The sequence below is a fragment of the Pygocentrus nattereri genome, chromosome 19, assembly GCF_015220715.1.
Source record: "Pygocentrus nattereri isolate fPygNat1 chromosome 19, fPygNat1.pri, whole genome shotgun sequence".
Classification (NCBI taxonomy): domain Eukaryota; kingdom Metazoa; phylum Chordata; class Actinopteri; order Characiformes; family Serrasalmidae; genus Pygocentrus; species Pygocentrus nattereri.
The window spans coordinates 4,409,602-4,431,889 of NC_051229.1; the positions used below are offsets into that span (position 1 = coordinate 4,409,602).

General features: G+C 41.1%; 1 protein-coding gene across 1 annotated transcript in view; it reads left to right on the forward strand.

Moving 5' to 3' along the window:
* The first annotated feature begins 440 nt into the window (after positions 1–440).
* The window catches only part of LOC108442547 (artemin), a 39,852-nt gene continuing 18,004 nt past the window's right edge, over positions 441–22,288 (forward strand). The window contains exon 1 of the mRNA XM_017722630.2: positions 441–541. Coding sequence (XP_017578119.2) covers positions 535–541 — 7 coding nt within the window. The 5' untranslated portion in view covers positions 441–534. The remainder of the gene's footprint in view (positions 542–22,288) is intronic.

Consider the following 22,288-nt stretch of genomic DNA (forward strand, 5'->3'; position numbering starts at 1 on the left):
TTTTGTTGTTGCTGTGGTTCTTGTTGTTGCTGTGGTTGTTATCGTTGCTGCAGTTATCACTGTTGTTGCTGCGATTGTTGTCACTGTTGTTGCTGCGATTGTTGTCACTGTTGTTGCTTTAGTTGTTGTTTTGTTGTTGCAGTGGTTCTTGTTGTTGCTGCAGTTGGTGTCGCTGTCGTGGCTGCAGTTATTTTCGTTTACTCTGAACAAGCTTGTCTGTGGGCTGTTGTACAGTCTAACAGTGACATTCAGGAACTACAGGAAATCACAGTTGTCAGTATTATGGCTATTATTATTAGTAGTAGTAGTATTAGTATTATTGTTGTTGCTGGTACTGATTGGTGTGGTGTAAGAGTGCTTGGCCCCAGAGGGAGGTGCTTCCTCCTCCTCCTCCTCCTCCTGCTTTTGCTGCTCCTCCTGTTTAAAGCCTGTGTGGAGTTTAGCTCCTGCAGTGTTAACCTGCGCAGCTTCACCGTTTCTGCTCCTCACGCCTCGTGGACTTTGGGTTCGGAGACGCGCGCGGACACGCTCGGCATGTTGGGTAAGCAGCTTTAATCTCATTATCAACTCTCACTTTCACTTCTGATGAGACTTGGCCTTTAATTCGAGGCTGATAAGTGCTCTGGCTGGGTCTGGGCTGGTTGTGTGAGCGAGTCAGCAGCTCTGTTTTGACTGTGTGTGGAGCGTCGGGGTGTGTTTGGCGGCTGAAGGTGCTGCTGTTTGTAACTCTCTGGTTTGTGTCAGAAAGGCTGAGAACGGTGTCATATTGATTCAGTACCTCCCCTGCAGACTCCAAACAGTCTGTAATGGAGCAGAGTGAGAGTGTAGAGCGGGTCGTTCTGCTACAACTGAGTCTAAAGTTCCTTAACTGACCAGTTCAGAATACACCTTTAACATAGTAAACTCACGATCAGCGATTTCTACATCACCATGAACTATTTTTAAGTCACAGTAAATTGTTTTTAAGTCACACCTCATCAGTTTCATCCCTGCAGCGGGACGTTACAGTGGACATTGGCAGGTTTGGATGAAGTGCTCTGAAGTCCAGCTCAGAGGCAGATTATTCACACTGTTCATACTGAGCTAATTACAAAATTCAACTTGCGCAATGTTATGTAGTTATTAGATATACAGTTGCCAGAGAACACACTTAAACACAAAAAATGTTAAATATAAAATTAAATGTAAACATTTTAGAGCATCATTTCAAAACTTAACATATGAAATGTGCCTTAACTTTATGCCCAGGCCACTTCTTATGTTGTAGGATTTTTTTTTTATTGAATTCAGCAAATAAACAGTAATTGTGGATTTATTTTCAGTCCAAAAAAAAAATTCAGTCTATTGAAATTTTGAGATTTGCATTATTTTAATTTGACATTTTAAAGCACTACATCTTTGTTTATATATATATATATATATATATATATATATGAACAAAAAATATATATATATATTTTTTTTTCTTTTTTGGTATTTTTAGGACACACCACAAAAAACCTGACCATAGACACAGTTACTTACTTAGAAGAACCACTTTTGGTTCCTTACAGAATGAGAATTGAATAAAGAGATTTGATTTTAAAGGCGTAAAAGATTCTTCACATATTGTAAAATTTGTTTCGCAATTTAAAACCTTTACATTACATCCCATTTACAAAAGTCCCATCCACGAAAAGGTTCTTTGGGGAACCAAAAGTGGTTCTTTAATGGTGTTGGACTTTTTGGCACCTTACATTTTGAAAGAGTTCATGATAAACTATGTTTTCTGTGGCGTGTCCTAAAAACACCAGCAATTTTAAAGCTTTTAAATATTCGTTTTGCCAAAAAATACAAAGTGTGATATATTTTTGATAGCTAAGGAATATCATACATGCCTCATTTTGTGATTAGTCTGATGTAAATGAGTAAATGAGGCTGAGTGATAATGTTTCAGATCCATGTTTGCTGTATCGTCCCGTTGCGGGTATGAAGTTCTCATGCAGTGACTCTGATTTGCATCTCCTAGTCAGTTTGTACTTTCATATGAGCTCAGCAGAGCAGAGAACGTCACGCTTGTTAGGTTTTCGCCTGATTATACGTCCGAGTGCGTTTCTGTGAGGCTGCTTTGAGCTGTTCAGTTCAGCACAGCGTCTGCGTCTTTTCTCACGGACACACTGCGGGTGATCCAGCGGTGATGTGTACAGAATCGGGATGGGCACTGATTTCAAGGATATACTGGAGAATTATTCAATTTAATAAGTCTAGTAAGTTTAAAAAAGGCCAGTAACCATGTGTGATTATTGGAAATGTAAAAACATAACAGTGGAAGTAAAAATCTCTACACGTTTACACAGTTTTGATCTGCACAGTAAACAGCAGCATATGGCCTTAATCATTTCATATTTATTTCAATTGTAAATTGTTGATTATTTGGTGTTATAAGGAAATACAGGAAATGTGTATGCAGGAGCCCTTACCCCACAAATAATATATAAAACAACTTTAAAGGGCCCATATTATGGAAAATTATATCTCCTCTATTTTAATATAGTATATACTATGTACTGTATCATGTAGTACTCTTTACTCTTTGGTCCGTATTTTAGAAACTAAGCTGTAAAAACAGCCTGTTTTGACTTTGCTGTTTCTGTGATGTCACAAAAACCAGTGTGTTTGCATGTGTCTGCCTCTTTAGCCTACTTTAGCAGTTTAGCCCCAGTTACTGTTGCTGAAATTAAACGGAAATTGATTTTTGAATGTGGCACAGCCAATCAGAACCGATCTCACTGGCAAACATCAGTCTTCAAAACACAGTTACAAAACCAGATGGTTTAATTCTGAGGGATAAAGAGGTTATGGAAAAATGAATTATGGCTGTTTTTCTTAAATACTTATTTTCACTCAACAAAACAGGTTAAAATAGTTCAAAAGTAGTTAGAATAGTTTGAGTAAAAATAGTTCAGTCTATTATACTAGTTCAGGTGAAATTTCAATTTTTTTAATTTAGATTTTTTTTTTTTTTAATTTTTGGTGAATATCAGTATTTTTAGGACACAACACAAAAAAACTGACCATAGACACAGTTACTTACTTAGGAGAACCACTTTTGAATCCTTAAAGAACCACAGTTAAATAAAGAGATTTGATGTTAAAGGTTTGAAGAATCATATCATTAAAAAGTTTCTGTAGCAAATTAAAACATTTACATTCCATTCCAAAATGGCTTTCTAAAGAACCTTACACTAAAAGGTTCTTTGGGGAATCAATAGCGGTTCTTTAATGGCTTTGGTTCTTTTTGGCCCCCTTATTTTACATAGCTCAAGATGAGCTGTTTTCTGTGGTGTGTCCTAAAAACACCAGCAAATTTAAAGCTTTTAAGTGTTTGATTTCCCAAAAAATACAAAATGTGATATATTTCTAAGAACTAAAAAATATCCTACTTCATTTTGTGATGCATTTGCTGTTAGTGGCTGTTTTTTCATACCTAATGCCCCATAAATGCCCTTTTTCACTGGGCTTCAGATTTAAAAGCATGCTATGTGGAGACTGTTCAGTAGGACCAAAGCGTGAATGACCGGCTCTGGCCATTTCTGTGTCCACAAGCATAATTTGTCCAGCTCAGGAGCACAGAAGGTGCCTCAGATGGTCTCCAGAGAGCTACGCTGACCCCCTAACCAGATCATGCACGATAGCCATTTATCTCTTGTAGTTACATTTGCGTTACGGAGGCCTTTTCATTTTATTATGAATATACAAACAGGGTGTCAGCATTTATGTAGTCATTACATATAAGGGCTATTCATTTATCTAATGTTTGCATCTGTAGTGGACGATCCTTGGAGACCCTCGTGGTCAGGAGCCTTGGTGGACCCCCAGTAATCCATCCCTGTACAGAAGGTTCAATAGAAATCTATCAGTAAAATAGCTCTGGTTTTCAACAGTATGGTATTTTAACTGTATTTTAACAATGACGATATTGATAGTTTTGTTAATGTAACATTGCCATTATAAGATTAATTGACCCTTATTAGTCCTGCAACGGGGAAATTTCACCTCTGCGTTTAACCCATCCGTGAACTGAAACACCACATACACTCTAGTGAGCACACACACACTAGGGGGCAGTGAGCACACTTGCCCAGAGCAGTGGGCAGCCCAGTCCGCAGCGCCCGGGGAGCAGTTGGGGGTTAGGTGTCTTGCTCAAGGACACCTCAGTCATGTGCTGTCAGCTCTGGGGATCAAACCGGCGACCTTCTGGTCACAAGGCTGGTTCCCTAACCTCCAGCCCACGACTGCCCTCTATTATATTGTTTACATTAATGTAATAAGCTTTATTTCCATAATATTGGACCTTTTCTATTCTTCTGCTCATTATGGCCTAAAGAGCGTCAAAAAAGGGTTCTTTGAAAAAATACCACAGAAAAAAAAATGCAATGATGTAAATGAGATATGAGTGCGAAGAACCTTGCAGTCCATGTAATGCTAAGGTTCTATAGCAATTAAAGGGTTTTCCCAGAACACAAGACTCTTAGCAAAAAGGGTTCTGCAAGTTTGTGTGACTTATCACAATAACTGCTTGTACTGAACTTAAGGATGCCATAGAAGAACCACTTTTGTTTCTCTACAGAACCACATTTGAAAAGAGATTTGTGAGTGTGAAGAACATTTTAAAGGCTTTGCATGATATAAATATTCTTTACCAACTTTTAGAGTTCTTCCCAGAGTCTTTAGTTCATGTAGAGGTTCTTTCAACTTTAGAAGAGTTCTTAAAATAAACCATCTCCATTACAAACATGGACCATCCATTGAAAAGGCATCTTCTCGTTGTGTAGAGAAACATTTCTGGCACCTTTATATTTGAGAGTGTATGTAGAACCTTTGCTTAAAGAACCATAAACTGGTTTCCCGTCATAGATAAAAACTTCAGTGAGTCCTGTCTTCAGTGAGTGTGTTTACATGCACTCAACAATCTGATAAGTGCAGAAAAACTGATTTTGTCAGCAGTCCGATCAACGTGTTTACGTGCTCTTGAGTAATCAGCTTTTTTTAAAACATTGCGCCGCTTTACCTGAAAATATGAACACACATCATCTAGAAGATGAAGAATATTTAAATCCTTTACTTTGTCAGGTATGTATTTGGTTTCAGTGTCGCTGCGTCTCGCGGCGACGCTGCTCGCTTATTTCCGGTACCACCGTCTGTTTTTGCTCATGCCTAGACTGAGACATCCGAAAGAAATCAGAGTAAGAGCTCACAGCACCGAGAAATCGGATTACTGAGCTAAAATCCAGCCTCTTTATCGGATTCTTAAACATTTACATTACATTTACATTTACGGCATTTGGCTGACACTCTTATCCAGAGCGACTTACAATTTGATTATTTTTTTTACACGGGGGGTCAAGGTGGTGTTAGGAGTCTTACCCAAGGACTCTTATTGGTATAGTGTAGGGTGTTTGCCCTGGTGGGGGATTGAACCCCAGTCTACAGCGTAGAAGGCAGAGGTGATAACCACTACACCTACCAACCACACAATCAGATTTCTAGAAAGATAGATAGATACTTTATTGATCCCCAAGGAAATTTAGCAAATTCTAGACGTTACACTGATCTAAGAAATCAGAGTGTGCTGTTTACACGACCATTTGAGTAATCGGATAACTGCAGAAATCCGATTCGGATTGTATGTAAACACACACAGCGTTCTATATGTAACCAGTGCATTTACTAAAGAACCCTGGAAAAAGTGATGATAGGAATGTTCTTTCATTTTCATTTTCAAACTTCTATTTAAAGCAGAGCAGCAAAGAAGAACAGGCGCCGAGTAGTTAGAGCAGTGGCGTCAAACTCAGCCACTAAAAAGGCCATATGAAAAAATCCCAGCAAATCTGTGGACCAGTTTTTTCTTGACATTTTGCCTTGACCCGAACGGGCCACCGTTTATTCAAAATATGCCCAAACTGCAACAGCAAAACAGGCATTGAATATTTATTCAAAAATAATTCTAAATAAAAATAAATTGCTTTCTTAACTTTTTTAAAACTACCTATTTGCTTGAACCAGACACCAGGCTTCTTTTCTCTGCGTGTAACTGCTGGTCTATAGATTGTTGTTCAGGGGGTCAGAACGCACACTGTGTTGCAATGCATGCTGGGGTCTGTAGTGCATCTCAGGGTGAAATCAGGCTAGGAAGAATACACACACATACACACACACACACACACACACACACACACATCTTCTAAGCTGCTTCTCCCTCAGGGTTGCGTGGGATGCTGGAGCCTATCCCAGCTGTCATCGGGCGGAAGGCAGAATACACCCTGGACAGGTCACCAGTCAATCGCAGGCTAATAAGAATAGAAAATTAAAATAATTTTACTGGCCGAAATTGACCGTGTCATGGGCCTGACTTGGCCTTGAGTTTGACATGTCGGACTTAGAGCCTGAAGGGTGAGTTTTAATGTTCTTAATGGTGTGTTGGCCTCAAGCAGGGCCATGAGATCAGGCCACATAAACCTGTCGGAGGTTGTGCAGTTAAATGGGCATTTGACGCTGAAAGAGTTGGTGGAGAAAGTTTGTGTCTATATGCGCTGGCGGTGGGGGAGAGGCAGCGATGTCTGTGTTTAAAGATGTGTTTGAATATTCTTACCATCTGGACAATAACATCTAAGCTATTAAATGAGTATGTGATGATTTGAACAGCAATTCAGGCCTGATCCAAACATCAGAGATCACCTTCATTTAGGGAAGGAAGCAGAAAACTATACAGAAGCCTCGACAACTAAATCTAATCTCAGAGGACTGAGTGTTTAGTGTTTTAATTCCAGCTTCCGTTCTTTTCAGGAGGCTCGCTTTCAGTTCCTCAAAGAATCTGCAGACAAAGTTCAGTCTTAGAAGCTGGTTTAGATTTTCTGAAGTGATTAAACCCATTCAGTGGTGTTGAGGTCTGGACTCTGGGGTGGTCAGTCCATCGCCCAGCTTCTTTGTTTGATGTGTCCGTCTCCTTTTCTCAGTGAGGTTCTTCTTGATCAGCTACACGTCCTTTCAGACCCACAGCGCTGAGTGGTCTTCTCACAGTGGAAGGATGGACAGAAACACCTGTGGATGTTTTCAGATCTGAAGCAGCTTGATCTTCTCCTCTCTCTCAGAGACCAAAGCTTTAAGCGCTGTTTATCTGATGGGGGCAGTTTTGGTGTCGACCAGGTCTTCCAGGTGGTTGTTAGGAGCCCCACTGTCTCTGTAGCTCTTTTCCTTTGACTTTCTCCTTCCTTAAGTGGATTATCTTAGATCTAATCTTCTCAGAAATGTTGCTTGAAAAATGAACAGCTGTTTTTTTTTTTTTTTACTTGAAATTAAATAGATGAAGGCTGGTCTCTGATTTGTTTCACAGCACTGTACTGACCACATGTTAATTGTGACAAACTGTGTATTAGCAGACTCACTTGGTTGTGCATAGTGCTGCTTTAGCGACTGTCTGTCAGAAGTTTGGGGACACCTTCCAACTTTGAAATATGAGTTCTCGCACTGTTATTTTTCAACAAGCCAGCAAAGGTTTAGTTTATCGTAAAGCAGCCGTGCTAATGCTTTGTATCTGTTTATCTTCAACACTCAGCTTCATGCCCGTCAAAGTGTCCTTGATATGAGAGCAGGTTTTATCTATAATAATAATAATGCTATGACGGTTTTCTTTCCTGAACTGTGGTTAAAAGCACATATTGAAACTCTTTTGGTGGCAAAGTTGCTCTAAACCCCTGAAATTTTTGAATCCTGATGGGTTCTGACATCATCACTCGGGGAGAAAATGGGCGTGGCTTTGGCTTTTTGTTCCCAAACTTGCACAAATATTTACATGCACGATATTATTTTCCTCTCAATAAACCTGATTGGGTTCAGTATAGTAAGTTATTGCAAAGTGATATTATATCATTTGTATAAAAACATTAAAAATGAACTAGTCTCCAAACTTCTGAGGCCAGTATAATTAATTAATTTAATATTTGAGTAATCTGCGTTGGTATGTGCCCGCGTGAACACGTAAATCGTAATCTTATCTGGTATCTTTTCCCATCCCTGCCTGAAAGAGCGGGTTGTAACTGAATGAATGAGCAGCGCTGACTTACGGTCTGTTGCGACTTTTCCTCAAAAAGGACACAGTTTGGCCTTAGCTGACCTCGCTGAGGGTCAGCGCTGCCATCTGGGGGCCATCTGAGAGGCCTTCTGTGCTCCTGAGCTGGACAAAGTATGCCTGTGGACACAGAAATGTCCAGAGCTGGTCATTCCCACTTTGATCCTACTGAGCAGTCTCCACAAAGCATGCTTTTAAATCCGAGGTCCAGTGTAAAAGGCTTATACTTATGGACATTTTAATAACTCACTTATTGTTCATTTAAAAAGCCTATGTCATGGGAAACGTCACTCTGCTCACCTATTTTATTTGTAAATAGCAAAGTTAAAAGTTTGAGCTGAAAAATAGCACCAATTTACTAATATTTACATTTATGGCATTTGGCTGACGCTCTTATCCAGAGCGACTTACAGTTTGATCATTTTACACAGGGAGGCCAAGGTGGTGTTAGGAGTCTTGCCCAAGGACTCTTATTGGTATAGTGTAGGGTGTTTACCCAGGTGGGGATTGAACCCCAGTCTACAGTGTAGAAGGCAGAGGTGTTAACCACTACACTAACCAACCACTAATAATAATGGGCTTAAAGTATTAAAGAGACGGTTCTCAGTTTTCCCCTTATACCAAGTACAGTCAGGATTTGGCATCTAAAGTTTGCTTTCGATTTAAAAATGCAGTTAGCGCCATGCTAATTTGTGAGCTATAGGCTTCCATTACTTGTTAGCCAACGCAAAACTAAAGAGGCGAACTTCAGAACTTCTCTCGGCCGATCAACTCCATTTGGGTTAAGGACATAAACTGCGTACATCTGATTTTTCACTGGACCGTCCCTTTAATGCCTCTGCCCCGCTTCCCTTCAGGCCGTCCATCAAGGCCTCTGACATGACAGTTAGAACAGGACATTTTTGGGGGAAAACTAATGAAACCACAGATGTTCTGCTTGAAAAGTTGGAACTGACTCCCTCCCCCTTGTGGTTACAAGATAAAAAGTTTGACCCATTCGTTCTGATACGCCCCCACACCCCCCCCCCCCCCCCCCCCCCCAACCCCCACCCCCCAAGCACCACCTTCAGCTATTTCTCTGCTGACTCCAGAATGCAGCGTAATTGTTGCTTCAGTCTAGTTATAGCCACAAATTGTCCCTGTAAGCTTAGCCTTTGACACCGCTGGGTAATTTGCCCTGATTGTGGCACAGGCCAAGCCAGAGTAAGAACAGCTCTCAGTGCCACGGGGCAGGCCGGGTCTGGAGCTGTTTATAAAACAGAGTTCCGGCTCTACGGTCTGATTGGCAGAGCCACGTTTGAAGCCGCTGTAAACAAAGCAGTAGGCTGAGGCTATTTTATTCAGTACGTGTAATGACCGCACGATATTTCATATCAATTGAAATCCATTCATATGAATTAGAAACCACTGTGCTGGTAATGAGACACTCTTCACTATGTTGCTTATGCTGCTCAGGAGCCACAAGCCTACTGTTCGTGAGCTACAGTACTCGGTGCGAGTGTTTATTTCAGGCTTTACTAAATGGGTGATTCCACAACTGAGCCCTTGTAATGAAAGGTATATCTTATGAGCATGATATGGTATGACATTGTTTAATGTGCTGTATCTAAAATTAACCCCTTAAAAGCCCAGGCCATTCCCTCCTGAGGCTTATTATTACGTCCGTACAGGGATTTCAGTGAGAACTATCTGAGCTATTCTTAGGTTATATAAGGGTGTAATAAAAATTTAAATATAAACTAAAACTAAATGTTAACCTAACTTGATACAAGAAGGCACACAGATGTAAGTCTGAAAAGTAAAATACAAGAGGCGTGTAGGACATGGGCCCTTTAATTGTTCAACTGGTGTATAAACTTTAAATTTTATGGCAAAGTTTTAGGTCTGTGCTGAAAAAGCATGAGTTTACTAATAATGGGCTACAGCAGGGGCCTTTAATTAAAAGTCAATAAGGTCCAGTTAGAGAAAATTTCCTCAAGCGAAGGTCCAGAACATCATAATGTCTAACCTGCTACTTTACTGAAGTAGCCGAGCAGGAATATCAACATCTTATACAGTCGACAGCTGAATATCAGATCAAATAAAGTCCAGTTCAGTCAGATTTCAAAAACATTTATTGCCAGTTTTCTCTTTTTAGAGTCACGTCATGTGGAATAACTTCTTAACTCACTTTCTTCTCTGACTGCTGTTTCTCTCCTCGTCCCTCCCGTCTGGCGTCGCTCACTCGACTCTCAATGCTCACCGTAATGCACAGATCTGATTGGCTGAGTAGTGTCATGTGTCATATTTACAACGCATGTGATTGGTCTGTGAGTTTCCTGGGCCGCTAAAGTCGTACCGTAAAGGTAAAAATTTCACCATATAGAGAATCATTTAAGCATGAAATGGTCCTAAATATAACTCATGGTTCAAAACGGAACTACAGCCTTTACTAAAAAACCCTTGAAGAGCCGTCTTTTTGGGGTCTGTATCCTTACTCTGTTGGAAATGCAGGTTCTATGCAGGTGCAATTTTCGCTCATCAAGGTACAAACAGTGTAAATGTTCCCTCAAAGCTCCAGCAGTGGGTTTGAGGTCCGATTGTGGAGCTTAAATCAGGTTCTCCAGGTGAAAAGTTGGTATTTTGTTCCTTTTCATAACTGAATGTTTTAAAACAGAGCAGTAGAATAAAAGCCTGGAGGCGAGGCGGGGTGTGTGGAGTCAGTGCAGCTTAGAACAGATCATTTCAGTGTATGATGGTTCAGTTATGTTCCCTGACTGAAGGTACTGAGATGAACCCTTGATGAAACCACCCCAGAGACAAGAGGGGTTCTGCCCCAGTGACAGTTTAGTACCTTTATTTCTGAGAGTGTTCTTACAGGGTTGGGAGGATTACTTTAAAAGTCTATTCTGTCACTTTTTCACTGAAAATGTAACTTCACACAAAGCAAACCCAAAACTGCTTTATGAAACAGAATAATAGACAATAAGTGACTGAAATATTGTGCCTCACGCAAACAAAACATTTGTTCAAAAATCTTTCTACTAAAGTCAAAAGATCAATACGTCATCTAATTTGAGACCCTTCATCAACAACACCTACAAATAGAGGTCAATCTGAAAGCTAACTGTCCCTCATGCACTCTCTCTGCTAAAAGGCTGTACTGGTTCATCAAGTTTCCTGTGTGCTGTGCTCAGACTTTGATGATAGTAATTTACAGACGCTCCCTAATCAGACAACAACGTGTAAAAGACCTTAATTCCACATGAAAACGAAGAGAAAGTTGATCATCTTAGTTACAGATAATAATCAGTTACTCAAATGAACATTTTGCACCATCATTCAAAAACTACTGAAGAAAGAAATAATTCACGCGGAAACGAAACCCAGCCACTCTTTTTTCCCCTCTTTTCACGATTCAGAGCTTTTCATTAACGTTAGCTCACTTCAGCATTAAAATCTGCCAAGTTAACTTTCACATTCATAACTAGTTAAACAGTAGAATTTTACAGAGGCCCTGATGGGATGTGGTGTATTTTTTTTAGTTAAAATCTAGATACTATCAGGTGAGCACCCGATACTATTAGGTGAGCACTGAATAATATCAAGTGAGCACCTGATACTAGTAGAAAAAAACAAAACAAAGCGACGTAAAGATGATAATGTAAGTTTATTGGTTCAGTTAATAACTGAACCGATAAACTCACTTGATAGTTTCTGATGCGCACTTGATATTATCTGGTGCTCACCAAAAAGTTTTGGGTATTCACTTGATAGTATTGTGTGCTCACCTGATAATATTGGGTGCTCTCCACTTAGTCCTGGGTGCTCACTTGATAGTATTGGGTGCTCACCACATAGTATTGGGTGCTCATTTGATAGTTTCTGGCGCACATTTGATAGTATCTGGTTCTCACCAAAACAAAAAAGTTTCGGGTGCTCACTTGATAGTATTGGGTGCTCTCCACATAGTATTAGGTGCTCACTTGATAGTATCTGGTGCATACCAGATTAAAAAAAAAAACTAAAAAAACACCACATCAGGGCCTCCACTGAATTTCACAGAAAGAGAATGAACAGTTTATTTGCAGATCAGATTAGTTTGCTGCTGGTTCAGATGTCTTCAGGAAAACGCTGCAGATCTCAGTTCTGACCATGTTGGCTGGCCAAATAAAACACTGTGAGCTCCTGCTGTGAGGCAGAGGCCTCCACACACCCTCTCCCCCAAATTAAGAACTCGTCAAATCTACACGATTCAAAGATTTATTAAGATTTATTAATACAAAAAGTCAATTTAGATAAAAGGTGACGGATCTGTGTTCATGTGGTTTGAATGTAATCCTGCTGGTAAGATCAGGACATACCCATAATCTGATTATGGTCTTTTGTACCGTAGAGAGGACAACTACCACTCCGTAATGTTGTCCGGGTTTCTCGAACACTAGGGGGCGCTGCCAAGCGAGTCCAGAACGAATGGGTTAAGATGGAGCATTTGAGCAAAATCGTAGTTCATAAATGTTGAAACCTTTTTTAAATGTAAAAGAATACATTCATTTCCTGAAAAAAGACCAGGCTAAAATCGTTTAACACATTTTAATAACGTGGTTATATTTTTAAGAGCTTTTAAACTCGACCTCATGCACGTTCATGACGTCAGGGAGCACAAACAGCCAATGAGCTGCTCCGCTCGCCAGCCAACCTTTTAGCCATTGAGCTCCTTTCACCCACTTTCACTGAGAACTCGCTCACGGGCGCCCGCCGGTGTTTTGCAGTTATGTAATGAGTGAAACAGGAAGAGGCCAGACTCTTGAACCGGCTCTGGTACAGGTTTTTTTTTTGTATAGTGATTATGTCACACTTAGCGTGTTTACATGCATTTAATAATGAGTATGGGGAAATTCTGGGTCTACATAAGTCAGACAGTAGTCAGATTTCTGCTTTGCATCCAGCTAATAAACTCACAGAAGAAGACATGACGTAAACGTACAGTAAAACCAAAAATTCATGCCACGGCACTTTTTTTAAATTCTTTTTTTATTAAAACACTTTGCCACGTTGAAAATATGAACATGCATCCTCTAGAACAGGGGTCTTTAATTAAAAGTCAATAAGGTGCAGATCAAGAAAATTTCCTTAAGCAAAGGTCCGAATCATCGTAATGTCTAACCTGCATCATGACTCAGTGCCATATACTGTTTACTGAAGTTGCCTAGTTGGAATATCAACATCTAATACAGTCGACAGCTGAATATCAGATTAAATAATTCAGTCATATTTCAACATTTATTGTCAGTTTTCTCTTTTTAGAGCACGACATGTGAAATAATCTGGCTCACTTTCTTCTCTGACTGCTGTTTCTCTCCTCGTCCCTCCCCTGTGTGTGAGTCACTCACTCGAGTCTCACAGCACAGATCTGATTGGCTGAGTAGCGTCACGTGTGATATTTAGAACGAATGCGATTGGTCTGTGAGTTTCCTGGGCCGCTAAAGTCGTACCGTAAAGGCTAGAAAAGCTACGCAGATTAAAACAGGACCACCCCATCAACGTTAAATAATTCTCCATAGTTTGTCAGTTACAGGCACGGTTCAGGTCCACGTCCAGTCTCAGACCACAGTCCACCTATTAGTGACCTCTGATCTAGAAGATTTTTTTAGAATTTAGAACCATTTTCCAGCTGTTTAATTAGACCTCTGCATTTAACCCATCCATGCAGTGAAACGCCACATACACACTAGTGAACACACACACTAGGGGGCAGTGAGCACACTTTCCCGGAGCGGTGGGCAGCCCGATCCACAGCATCCGGGCAGCAATTGGGGGTTAGGTGTCTTGCTCAAGGGCACTTCAGTTACGGTCTGTCAGGGGATCGAGTCGGCAACCTTCCGGTCACAGGGCTGGTTCCCTAACCTCCAGCCCACGACTGCCCCAATTTAAATCCTTCATTTCGTCAAGCATGTTTTTGCCTTTATTGTCACTCCAAAAGTGTTTTGCTGCGTCTCGCGGTGACGCTGCTCGCTTATTTCCGGTACCGCCGTCTGTTTTTGCACAAGAGCAAACTGAGAAATCTGAAAGAAATCAGAGCAAGAGTTCACAGCGCTGAGAAATCGGGTCACTGAGCTAAAAATCTAGCTCTCTCTATCAGATTATGGTCAGATTATTGAGTGCATGTAAACACACTCGCTGTACGTGTTCCGTTACTACCAAACTGCCTGCGTACGCCTGCCGGAATTGTCTTTAGCGGCTGCCTGCATCGTTCAGCCGCACGGTGATGCTCACTTTCACAGCTCACAGTGAGTCATACTGTGCCCTCAACAAGTCTGCATGGCTTTGATGAAGAGTTGGCTGTGTCTGAGCAGGTTTAGAGATGTTTTGGGGTTTTATTTACAGAAAATATTTGGGTGACTATTGACTTCCAGTGTGAGCAAGCAAGCAAAAAGAAGCAAAATTTGAACACCAAACATATCTTGTCTGATCGAGCCTTTAAGCCTGAGATTTTACCGGGTAAATAATAAAGGAAGTGGCTATTTGGAAAATTGGTGTGCTTTAACATATTGTATTTTATAGCCAGACCAATAACAAAAACAACCATTCGCTGTGATGAAACCTTTGAATGGACTGTCGCTTTATTCACTACCAGTTCCATTCAGGCCTCTCGGGCAATCAAGCGAATGCACTTTACAGTTGTGTTATAAAACATCATTCAGAAGTGAACAGGACCGTATTTGGCTCTTGATTCTCAGCTTGTTGCTTCATACTTTACTCCAGTCCCCTGTTCACATTACAGCACGCAGAAACTGATGAACGATATTACCTTTTCTCTTTATCAGATCATCTCTCACCAAAAGCCCCAAATTTCTTTGCTTTTTGCTGAGGAATGTTAAGTAGGCTTGTTTGTGTTTGTGGCTGGAAGCAGTTCTTTAATACAATAAGCTGTATTCTTCTGCAATTGCCAGGTCAGATGCATTAATCATGATGCCGTCGGAGCCTTTGAAAGGGCCGGCCAGGCCATTACTCGAAGCCAGTCTGGGGTCGAACCGGGGCGACATGGAAACGCTTTGAATGTCGTTTGTTCATCCAGACACGCTAATGGCCGTCTTTCCCCCTCCTTGACCTTAATTTGAACAAATGAGACCTCAGCTACAGTACAGGGTGGTGAGGATGGGCCGGTCAGAGTGGAAACCTGAATATACCTGAGGATTCATTCAGAGACTAAAAAGGAAGAAATAATTAGAGCATCTGCTTAGTTTAAACCCTTAACCTCCCAGGTTTATTGCATGTTCAGGCTTATTGTTCAGTAACTACAGTGACTTCAGGGAAGCTGCCCGAGCCGTTCCTTACAGAAGTGTAGAAAAAAACGTTGGGCACTGGACAATTAAGGGGTTAATCATTTGATCCTGAGCTTGACTGGACCCTTCAAAAGGTTTCTGCATCAGCTTGCTCTCGCTGTAGGTATTATAATATAGACTGAGCTGTAGTGAAAAAGCTCAGCGTCTACAGGCGGCATGTTTGTTCAGCTTTGTTAAAATAACATCTACTTTTGTTTGATTGTTTGTCTGACTGAGTCATATGATCTCTGAGATTAAGATTATTAAATTAAGATTATTTTAATAGACTGTTCAATAGCTGTTACATCTCTCTCATTCTCTCTATTGTATTCTCTCTCTCTCTCTCTCTCTCTCTCTCTCATTCCCTCTCATTCTCTATCTCTCGTATTCTCTCTCTCTCTCTCTCTCTCTGACTGTCTCTCTATCGCTCTTTCTCTCTCTCTCTCTCTCTCTCTCATTCCCTCTCTCATCTCCCCTCTCTCTCTCTCTCATTCCCTCATTCTCTATTTCTCTCATTCTCTCTCTCTGACTGTCTCTCTATTGCTCTTTTTCTCTGTCTGTCTTTCTCTCTCTCTCATTCTCTCTCTCTCATTCTCTCTCTCTCTCTCTCTCTCTCTCTCATTCCCTCTCATTCTCTATCTCTGTCATTCTCTCTCTCTCTCTCTCTCTCATTGTCTCTGACTGTCTCTCTCTGACTTTCTCTCTATCGCTCTCTTTGTCTGTCTTTCTCTCTCTCATTCTCTCTCTCTCTATCTTTCATTCTCTCTCTCTCTCTCTCTCTCTCTCTCTCTCTCTCTCTCTCTGACCGTTCAGACAGAACCTCTGGAGTGAAATATTATCTCCTCCGTTGCCCCTCTCCCCCTTAATTTATTCCCATTTAAGGACTTGCTCACCCAACTGTTCCCTTTCTGTCATTCCCTCCTAAAATGCATTTAATCATGTCTGTATTTGGGTATTGTAGCGAAAGGCAAGACGCTCCGATGAAGAGAGAGAAGCTAAAGCTGTTTGTTCAGGAGACGCTTCAAAAAGGAGAGGAAAGGATCACTGAAACACGGCACGCTGTCCAGAGCGAGTGAGGGTGATTCACTGAGAATCTCTAGGCCTGCAGTTCACCTCTCTGCTTCGGCTACAGGTGCATTCTTTCATAGCAACTGTTGCTAGGTTGGACAAGCTTTATAGAACTCTGTCAACTATCCCATTCAGCCGAGTGAGAAGCTGTAGCCATGACTGTAGCGTGCAATCAAGTTAATTGTTGTGTAATTGAGTTAATTTTAGCATGGTGGCTAATTCGTTACTGTTCTTTTCACCCGGCTTGACTTTATTCATCACTTTTGGTCAAAATGTGTTATTTATTCACATTATGTGTGACCTTTCCATATTTTCCCAGCTTGAATAAAAAACGTCTCTAAATGTAGGTATTGTGATATAAACCGACTCTGTTCTACAGTTTCTCATTAGGCTGAATGAATAACCGACTCTAAATGTAGGTATTGTGATATAAACCGACTCTGTTCTACAGTTTCTCATTAGGCTGAATGAATAACCGACTCTAAATGTAGGTATTGTGATATAAACCGAGTCCGTTCTACAGTTTCTCATTAGGCTGAATGAATAACCGGCTCTAAATGTAGGTATTGTGATATAAACCGAGTCTGTTCTACAGTTTCTCATTAGGCTGAATGAATAACCGGCTCTAAATGTAGGTATTGTGATATAAACCGACTCTGTTCTACAGTTTCTCATTAGACTGAATGAATAACCGACTCTAAATGTAGGTATTGTGATATAAACCGACTCTGTTCTACAGTTTCTCATTAGGCTGAATGAATAACCGACTCTAAATGTAGGTATTGTGATATAAACCGAGTCCGTTCTACAGTTTCTCATTAGGCTGAATGAATAACCGGCTCTAAATGTAGGTATTGTGATATAAACCGAGTCCGTTCTACAGTTTCTCATTAGGCTGAATGAATAACCGACTCTAAATGTAGGTATTGTGATATAAACCGAGTCCGTTCTACAGTTTCTCATTAGACTGAATGAATAACCGACTCTAAATGTAGGTATTGTGATATAAACCGAGTCCGTTCTACAGTTTCTCATTAGGCTGAATGAATAACCGGCTCTAAATGTAGGTATTGTGATATAAACCGAGTCCGTTCTACAGTTTCTCATTAGACTGAATGAATAACCGGCTCTAAATGTAGGTATTGTGATATAAACCGAGTCCGTTCTACAGTTTCTCATTAGGCTGAATGAATAACCGGCTCTAAATGTAGGTATTGTGATATAAACCGAGTCTGTTCTACAGTTTCTCATTAGACTGAATGAATAACCGACTCTAAATGTAGGTATTGTGATATAAACCGAGTCTGTTCTACAGTTTCTCATTAGGCTGAATGAATAACCGGCTCTAAATGTAGGTATTGTGATATAAACCGAGTCCGTTCTACAGTTTCTCATTAGGCTGAATGAATAACCGACTCTAAATGTAGGTATTGTGATATAAACCGAGTCCGTTGTACAGTTTCTCATTAGGCTGAATGAATAACCGACTCGAAATATTTAAGGCCATATTTAAGGCCGCTCCCTGTACAGGATGTGTTTTCAATGTAGTGGTGGGTGTCAGTCTCAAGGCAAACCCCATGGCATAATTTGTGTGCGTGTGGTCTGCAGGCTGTGTTGCTGTATGTAGAGGATGTGGTATTGGAGGGAAGTGCTGAACTACATGCTTGTGTGGAATGCAAACAGTGGCCACTGCGTTTGAGAAGCAAAAATAAAGAAATAAAGCCTCTGCACTAACCTGCCTCCACTGTCACGGACCTGTAGCACCACGCTGCCCATTTCACTGCCCATTACTCTGCGCGTGTGGCATGACTGGAGGAATCTGAGCACATGATAAGATCGTGTGGAATAATGCTGCAGGTTTGCCGTGGATTTTAGGTGCATCATATTAAAGCCCTTTTGCGATTAATGGAAAAAGATGGTAGAGATAAAGGGATAAAAGGGGAAATGTCTGTGGTCCTTTCCAGCTGCCTGCATCTAAGGTGACTTGCTTTGAAAAGCTGCAGCCTTACAGGCCGCCCGACCGACCTCTCCATGCTCCGCCCATTTCTATAGATGCTGTTGCAAGCTTCTAAATTTGAATGTAAGTGAAAGGTCACACTGCTAAATTAGCTGGGGTGCGTTATTTTGTTGTGTAAACTAATTTTACTACTATATGCTTATCTCTCTCTCTCTCTCTCTCTCTATATATATATATATATATATATATATATATATATAAATATATATATATATTCATTCATCCATCCATCAATTTTCTAAGCCGCTTCTCCCTCAGGGTCGTGGGGGGGGGGGGTACTGGAGCCTAGTAAATCGCAGTGTGTATATATATATATATATATATATATATATATGCATATAGAGATGGAATGAAAAAAAAACTCGCTGCTGTCTGAACAAAACCTCGTATCTCCGTTTTTTTGTTGTTTTTCAGTTTTTGGCATAATTTGAAAATGCCTGTTGTCCTTTACATCGTGTGTAAATTTCATGATGAATGGACTAAAAGAAACGGCTCAAAATGACATGGAAAAATGTCTGGTTCCATTGATTTGCACTAAAAGTAAAGTATGTTTTTCTTTCTCCTCTAAAGCTACTATTTAGGAGATACGAGGTTGTGATGTGGCAATAGAGATATATACGCTGCATATCTATATATGTGTTGTGCTGTGGGGTTAATTAGAGCGGCTTTGTGTCTGTACCATAAAGAGAAAGCGTCTCTTTATGGTAAAGAGAATGGTCCATCACCCACAAATATCTGGAAAACAGTGGTCCTGTGGTCAGCCGCTGACAGCTGACGAGTGGGGGAGAGGGGGGCTGATACAGCAACAGATGGACTACAATCTGTAACTGTACACCTACATCGTGGACCTATAGAGTAGATAGAGCCCATAAAGTGGCCAGTGAGTGTAGCTTAAAGCAAAGTGAAAAAAGAACAATGAACCTGCAGGATTTATGGAGGTAAACCAAAGCGTCTTTCAGGCAGTTTTCTATTTCTCTGAAAGTCTCCAGTGACTGGACGCTGACAGTAATGAAATCTAGCCTTCTGCCTGAGAGGGATTATTAAATTATAAGCTCGGATTTCACACTCGCTGACATGCTGTGATTAGATGAGGGTTCTGCACCAAGAGCACTTTAATATGCAGTAAAACCCACATCCAGGATGCCTCTATATGCTTGATATACAGAGGCCCATAACTGAGTCAATCAGTACTATATATTCCAAAGGGAGGAACCGAGAGTTCAGGGCTTTGCTGGGAAACCCTGTTGTTTCTGAGTGAAGGCTGAGGGTGTAGAAGCAGACTCAACACTGATACCGTAAATATATTACTCTATATTCTGTGCAGAGTTCACACCCCTGGATAAAAGCATGTCTGGCAATGATCAGGCCTTCCAGGCCGCTGCAGCTCCAGGTGTGCTTTATTGCGGTGCTGATTTAGAGCGGCCGATCCCGCTCTGAGACACCTCATCATTACTGACAGGTAGACCTGGCACATGAAACACCTCTAATGGCCGAGGCAGAGCGGGGAGTGGACAGTGAAAGAACGCAGGACTCTCTCTTTCCGCTGCTTTCACACTGAGGTGTCTGCGTCAGTCAAACCTCCAGAAAAGGCTCTTGGTGGCAGTTTCGTTTGGCTGCTGAGACACTTTATAAGAACAATTCATGAAAACTTGTATATTTTGCTTTAATTTTCATGCTTAGAAACACCTACCTTATACTTCCCCTCACTGGCCACTTTATTAGAAACACCTACCTTATACTTCCCCTCACTGGCCACTTTATTAGAAACACCTATCTTGTGCTTCCCCTCACTGGCCACTTTATTAGAAACACCTACCTTGTGCTTCCCCTCACTGGCCACTTTATTAGAAACACCTACCTTATACTTCCCCTCACCGGCCACTTTATTAGAAACACCTACCTTGTACTGCCCCTCACTGGCCACTTTATTAGAAACACCTACCTTGTGCTTCCCCTCACTGGCCACTTTATTAGAAACACCTACCTTATACTTCCCCTCACTGGCCACTTTATTAGAAACACCTACCTTGTACTGCCCCTCACTGGCCACTTTATTAGAAACACCTACCTTGTGCTTCCCCTCACTGGCCACTTTATTAGAAACACCTACCTTATACTTCCCCTCACCGGCCACTTTATTAGAAACACCTACCTGGTACTTCTTCTCACTGACCACCACCCACCACCAGCCAGGAGCAAGGTATGGGATTTCTGATAGAGTGGTCAGGTACTGTCCGGTGTCATGATGTGGAAAAGTACAAAACCAGCCATCACTCACTCCCTTATTTCTAGCGACAATGCGGATAGTTTTGTACTTACAGTACTGTATGTAAATATATAGTTGCATTCAAGTATTACTTTGTAAACCCATGGTGTTGTCTAACAATGCATTTTTTAAGAAACACCAAAAAGCCCACTTGTTGCCCTTTTCATTGCGCATTATATGTTGAGTGGATCAATTTCACAAATGACTTTAGGATTTTTTTTCTTTCTTCTATAAAGTGAACATTGTAAAGATACAAGGTTTTGTTCCAACAGCAACAATACGTACAGTACTATGCAAATGTAAGAGACCACCCGCAGGCAAAACAGCCTTGAAGCGATTCATTTTCAGCAGAAAACAAATTTAACAGAAGCCTCAACAACTAAAAAGAACAGTGTCCACTCACTAACTTGACTACAGCTTCCGCACCTCCAAAGTTCAGTCTTAGAAACTGGTTGATCGTTTTCTGAAGTAATCAAACCCATTCAGTGATGTTGAGGTCTGGACTCTGGGGTGGTCAGTCCATCGTTCAGCTTCTTTGTTTGATGTGTCCGTCTCCTTTTCTCAGTGAGGTTCTTCTTGATCAGCTACACGTCCTTTCAGACCCACAGCGCTGAGTGGTCTTCTCACAGTGTCTGTGTTTACATGCAAAGATTTTTGCCAATCCGATTGAACACATTCTGACTGAGACAGAGGTGTTTATATGTTCTCTCTACTTGACAATCTGATGAAAATCTTTGTTTACTGGCTCACTACAACTAATCCGATCCAAAGTGGCGCGCATACCTGGGGTACCACTTAGAGTAAACATTACCATGACAGCGAGGTCCAGTGAGAGTGAGATGAGGTTCCAGTTGGCACTTGTGTATTTAAGATAAGATAAGCTAGTCCTTTATTAGTCCCACAACGGGGAATTCTCAGTGTTACAGCAGCAAAGGGAGAACAACAAAAAAAGAGAAGTAACAAGAAAAGAATCAACAAGCAAGTAATTAACTTTGTTAAGTACTGAAGGTTTTTTTTCCTTTTCAGTTTGTTACTTTTTACTGTAAAGACAATATACACTCACTGGCCACTGTATTAGAATCAGCCAATCACACGGCCGCAGCTCACTACATTTAGGCGTGTAGAGGTGGTCAAGACGACTTGCTGAAGTGCAGACCGAGCATCAGAACAGGGAAGAAAGGGGATTTAAGGGACTTTGAACGTGGCGTGGTTGTTGGTGCCAGACGGGCTGGTCTGAGTATTTCAGAAACTGCTGATCTACTGGGATTTTCACAAACAACCATCTCTAGGGTTTACAGAGAACGGTCCAAAAAAGAGGAAATATCCAGTGAGCGGTCAGTTGTGTGGATGAAAACGCCTTGTTGATGTGAGAGGTCAGAGGAGAACGGGCAGACTGGTTCCAGATGATAGAAAGGCACCAGGAACTCAAATAACCAACCAGAATCTCTGAGGAACGTTTCCAACACCTTGTTGAAAGTCTGACACGAAGAATTAAGGCAGTTCTGAAGGCAAAAGGGGGTCCAACC